General features: G+C 37.2%; 1 protein-coding gene across 1 annotated transcript; it reads right to left on the reverse strand.

Annotated features, from left to right (window-relative positions):
• Positions 1 to 1,972: 1,972 nt before the first annotated feature.
• Positions 1,973 to 5,091, reverse strand: LOC107100311 (carcinoembryonic antigen-related cell adhesion molecule 5-like; the record flags this gene model as incomplete). The annotated part of the gene is made up of 4 exons (XM_015398753.1): positions 4,764 to 5,091; positions 4,220 to 4,486; positions 2,442 to 2,720; positions 1,973 to 2,242 (listed from the first exon to the last, which is right to left on the reverse strand). Coding segments are annotated over exons 1-4 (1,144 nt in total), but the record flags the coding sequence as incomplete, so codon positions are not given.
• Between the last annotated feature and the right edge of the window lie 221 nt (positions 5,092 to 5,312).

The raw sequence follows: 5,312 nt of genomic DNA on the forward strand, positions 1-5,312 counted from the left end.
CAAACTTCCAGGATTGAAATCAATAGAAGAGGAAGATCAAATACTTTTTGGAGGCATGCTCTTGTAGCACTTCAGGTTTAAAAACCAAGCTACTTTCACACTCTGAATTTTCGGACAGGTTTTAATTAAAGCCAAAAACCAAAACAGACATTTTAACACGAAAACGTCAGATTTCCAGGTAATGATTACTTTTTTGTATCAAACGTACATAGATAAATAAATCCATCCCAGTTAAAGAGATCCTAAAAGTATTCCTTCCTCTGTCTCCAAATTGTCCATATTTATGGACAACAATGCTTCCCCCTCCAGAGGCGCAGGACAAATTGACAAAATAGTTTTTAGGCCGACCGACAGTCTTTCTCCATGGTCTCTGAAAAATCCTACCAGGCTACAGCCCAGAAAGTATCATGCTTGTCTTCACAATATATGATGCTGCCCCAGGAGTCCCACAAGCCTAAGAGTCTTGACATGACCTCTTCTTCAAATTGACAGCATCCCTTACTGCCAGTGTCCACCACCAGGTTCATGAGCTGCTACCATGACAGGCTAACAGGCTGCCTATATTGTCTCCAGTTCATTATGTGTACACTGCACAATACTGTTGTTAAAGACATCCCAATTACAAGCGGCTGAAATAAGCTTTCCCTGCAGGGTTGCTAGGCGCTCCTCATAGGGTGAGGAGACCCACTTCTCCTCCACATAGAGTGAAGTCAGCTGAGGTCGCTCAGACATCTTTCAGATGCCCTCTGTCTGCCTCCCTCGGGAGGTGTTTAAGGCATGCCCTCCAGGAAGAGGCTCAGGGTATAACCCAGGACACGCTAGATAGAGAGACTATCTCTCTCAGCTGGCCTGGAAGTGCCTTTGACTTCCCCCAGCAGAGCTGGAGGAGGGGCCTCGGAGGAGGGAAGTCTGGCAGCCTCTACTGAGACTGCTGCCCCTGCAACCCTGTCCTGAATTAAGCAAAGCACAAATACATATAGAGTCTCTTCATTCGTGTGGAACAGGGAAGAAGTCCATAAGGTATTGTGTCACATTCATTTTTTCATTGCGTTCAAATTAAATCATAATATTAGATTTTAAATATACACAAATATTCCAGAGGCACTATAATAGGGGTGGTTAACTAGTGGAAAAGGTGTACAATTCTGAGCTAAAAATAGAAGCACATTTATAGGAGAGTAGGTAGAGTTAGAGATGCATATGAAAAAGTAACATGATTGTGGTTGGTTTTATATCAGCCCCAATCCTACATTGCCTGAAAAAGGTTTCTCCTATTCTAGATTCCAACTTAAATGCAAATTAATCAATCAATTGGAAAGAAAATAACCTTCTTGCCAATATGCAACACACTATATGGCGGAAAACAGATTCTGCACTAATCCAGCAGTGAAGCATGGTGCTATGGAATAATGCTGGCAGAATACATTTCTTCAAAATTTACTTTCAAATCCTTTGCACTTAACAGTAAAATGGAAAGGTCTTAATAAGGGGTAATCATGAGATTTAAAAAAAATTCTAAAGTCTGCAAAATTTTGGCACTGTAGTGGAGGTTAAGTGTCCAGCAGCAAAACTATCCTAAACACAGAGGCAGAGCAAACATTGAAAAATATAGATCAAAATACACATTTATGTATTATGTATTAGAGAAAAAAAAGCCCAGAAAGGAAATAGAAATCACTCCATAGATAGACTTCCACAGATGCATGATATCAAAGTTAATGGAATTTAAAACAATTTGTCTAAAACAATGGGCAATAATCAACAAATATATAAAACTTTTCTTTATATAAATTTCTCCACTGTAGTGGTTAAGGCAATGAGCATGAAGTCTTACAAGGTGTTAGGGTGCTGAATACAAATGCTCTTTTGAATTTGTTATAAATATATAAAACAATCTCTGTATTGATTTCTCCTTCTGTGACTTAAAATCCAAGTAAAACTTGGTACTGTTTGTGACTGTGCTGTGACTTACCCACTATAGAGATAGATGCAAGTTCAGATGTCTGCTTTTTTGTGGTTTTACTGTTAAAGGCCTGACAGCTGTAGTTTCCACTCTGATTCCTCTGAACACTGATTAGCTTGAGCTCATGTTCAGAATCAGGCAGAAGTTTTGCATTTAGGAACCAACTAAACACGGCAGCAGGTCTGGAGTCAGCCGAACAGGACAAGGTGATGTCTGAACCTTCCACATATGGTTTATGAGGTTCAGGGTTAACCTTTAATTTGACTTTTTCTGGGCCATCTGAAATTGTAGAAAATACTTATTTAATAGTTAATGATGATTAACTAAATATAAATACTAACATCATGATCATTATTGTTAGTTAAAGCTTATTTTAACAACCTTCGTTTTTGGACTAATAGCTAAAAAAGTTTTTAAGCTTTGCTTAAGTTGCATTTTCTTTCTTTTAAAAAGAGATTATCATATGTGAAAAACTTACAGCTGACAGAGAGCTTTACTTTATCACTGTTGGCATTGCTGACAGGATTGGACACTTCACAGCTGTATGATCCATCATCATTTCTGGTCACATTGACAATAGTCAGAGTGGATCCTCCATCAGTAATCTGAACTCTGTCACTGGCTGTAATCTCAGAGGAGTCTTTCATCCAACGGAAGGAGGGAGATGATCCAGACGAGGTGCAGACGAAGCTGGCGGATTTACTAAACTCAATCAAGTCGGAGGATTCTGGAGTAACTTTTACGTTAAGGACAGGATCTGCAGGTGGAAAAAAAATAATAAAATCAATCAATAAAACAAAGAAAAATCTACATTTTATTTGACAATTTATGTTTACCCCTAATGATTTGTATAAACTGCTAAATCATGTATAGACAGCTACCAGGAAAAATTTGCAGGTTTATCAAAGAGAAAACACAAGCTTTCCAGATAAAAAAAATGACAAAACCTTAAAGATAAGAAGTTGTGCTGGATCCCATGTTAATAAAAAAAAAATTAGCATTATATTCTAATACCTTGTTCAAATAATATACTGTCAGTGTAAAATCAGGTTTCAATGTACCTGTTTCATTATTTTCTTTACTAATTCACAGTATTGAGCAATAGTTAAGCCCAAAATAATTAATCATCCTGGTATATTTGGAATATTAATGTGTGTAATTAACTATTATTAATGTCTTTGATGGACCTAGCCAGAGTTCTGAATAGAGGCCTTTCAAACCTCAGTCCCAGAGTACATTACCGGAGATAAATTGTCAGTATCAAGTAAAAACATGCAAAAAGTTAATCGATATTCAAGAGCAGAGTAGGACTGATGGTACACATAAAATACTGCATTCAGACTGAATGTGTTTTGGGCATCAGGGGCAGAAAATTCTAAGGTGGAAGTGCATCAATGGGTGAAGAGAGGTCCTGTGATACATTCCAACCATCCTTTAACTTAGATTTATGTACAATAAATGTATATATTAGTGATGACCAAAGCAGTGAGTTGCCTTGCTGGGGCCCTGCAGCAGACCGCCTTGGGTTCAATTCCTAGGCTAAGGTATTTCTGCATGAAGTTTGCATGTTCTCCCAGTGCATTTATGGGTTCCTCTAGATACTCAAGCTTCCTTCCACAGTCTGAAATCATAGCTCTTAGTTTACTTTGTATCTAAATTGTTTGGTCAGGATGATTACAGTGGTTGGTAATGACCTTTCAGTACTTATGTCTGAAAAGTAAATATATATGCATTCTTTACTTGGCAGACAGCCGCTCACACTGAGCCTGGTTCTGCTGGAGGTTTCTTCCTGTTAAAAGGCGGTTTTTCCTCTCCTCTGTCGCTACAAGCATGCTTAGTGTGAGGGATTGCATTTGAGTCAATTAGTTGATGAAATCAATAAAGATAGAATAACTTGAATCAATTTGACTGTATCATCTGGTGAACTGTAAAATGCCTTGAGATGACATGTGCTGTGAATTGGTGCTATATAAATAAACTGAATTGAATTTAGTTATTCCTCACATTATGAGGAATATAAGTTAGCAGATGTAGATGACAAAGACCATCTCTCTTAAAGTGTATTTAAAGGTTTTAGTTTCATGAATATATATCAATTAATGACGCTAATAAATCTTAATACATAAATGTGATCTAATTATTACTTTACTGCTGCCAAGCCATGACAGATAGCAATGAATTGTCCTACATATTTTCATCTGAAGGATAGATCTTTGTCCACTAATTTTTGATTTGAAAAAAATGTTTCATGCCTACCAAGTACATAGACAGCTGAAGGTGGAGATGTTTGATATCTCAGGGTTTTGCTGTTAAAGGCCTGACAGCTGTAGTTTCCACTTTGATTCAACTGAATTTTCATCAGACTGAGTTCTGGTCCAGCTGTAGGCAGAGCGCCTCCATTCAGAAACCACTGATATTCAGCAGAAGGTGTCGAATCAGCAGAGCAGGTCAGAGTGATGTTTGACCCAGTCTTATGATGTTCTCCTGATGGATTCACTTCTAATCTTACATTTTCTGGACCATCTTATTGTAGAAAAGAAAAAAAAAAGTTGTAAAGAAAATGTCATCCACTGGACAAGTAATGATAAGACATTACACATATACCTATTTGCCAATATCAATTAAAGACATACAGAAAGTTGGTCAAACAATCAAAAGCAGAGTAAGATGATGTGTATTGTAGATTTTGCTGTTAATGAAAATCTTGAAAATACTTTTAACAAGGTATATGATCTTGATTTGATTGCTGATGGTTACAAGAAAATCTAAGCAGATAGTGAACATGTAGATTAAAACTTACAGCTGATATTGATTTCTATTGGATCACTGCTTTTAGAAGAGACAAGATTAGACACATTGCAGCTGTATGATCCCTGGTCATAGCGGGTCACATTAACTATAGTCAGATTTGCTCCTCCATCAGTGATCTGAACCCTGTCACTGGGAGTAACCACAGAGCTGCCGTTCAACCAGCTGAAGGAGAGTTCATTTCCAGAGGAGGAGGAGCAGGATAGACGGACTGAGCTGTTGAATTCAACCAAGTCTGGACTTAGTAGAGAGACGGTTACATCAGTGACTGGTTCTGTTGGTAGAAATAAAAATGTGTCATCATCAAACGAAATGGACATCAAGGTTTACAAAAATCACATACTAATTCAGAACACATTTTTGCATGTTAAGTAATATTTAATTTTGTCAGTATCAAGATTTTGTTAATGCTGAAAAAAAACCCATCAGATAACCTTATCAAACTTTATGATTTTCACTCGAAGTCGAAAGCAGTATATACAACTTCTGGAAAATTTGGCAAAGTGAAATTATATTTGAAATACAGTTGTGTGATTTTTAA

The sequence above is a fragment of the Cyprinodon variegatus genome, unplaced genomic scaffold, assembly GCF_000732505.1.
Source record: "Cyprinodon variegatus isolate N-32 unplaced genomic scaffold, C_variegatus-1.0 Scaffold959, whole genome shotgun sequence".
In the NCBI taxonomy this organism is placed as follows: Eukaryota; Metazoa; Chordata; class Actinopteri; order Cyprinodontiformes; family Cyprinodontidae; genus Cyprinodon; species Cyprinodon variegatus.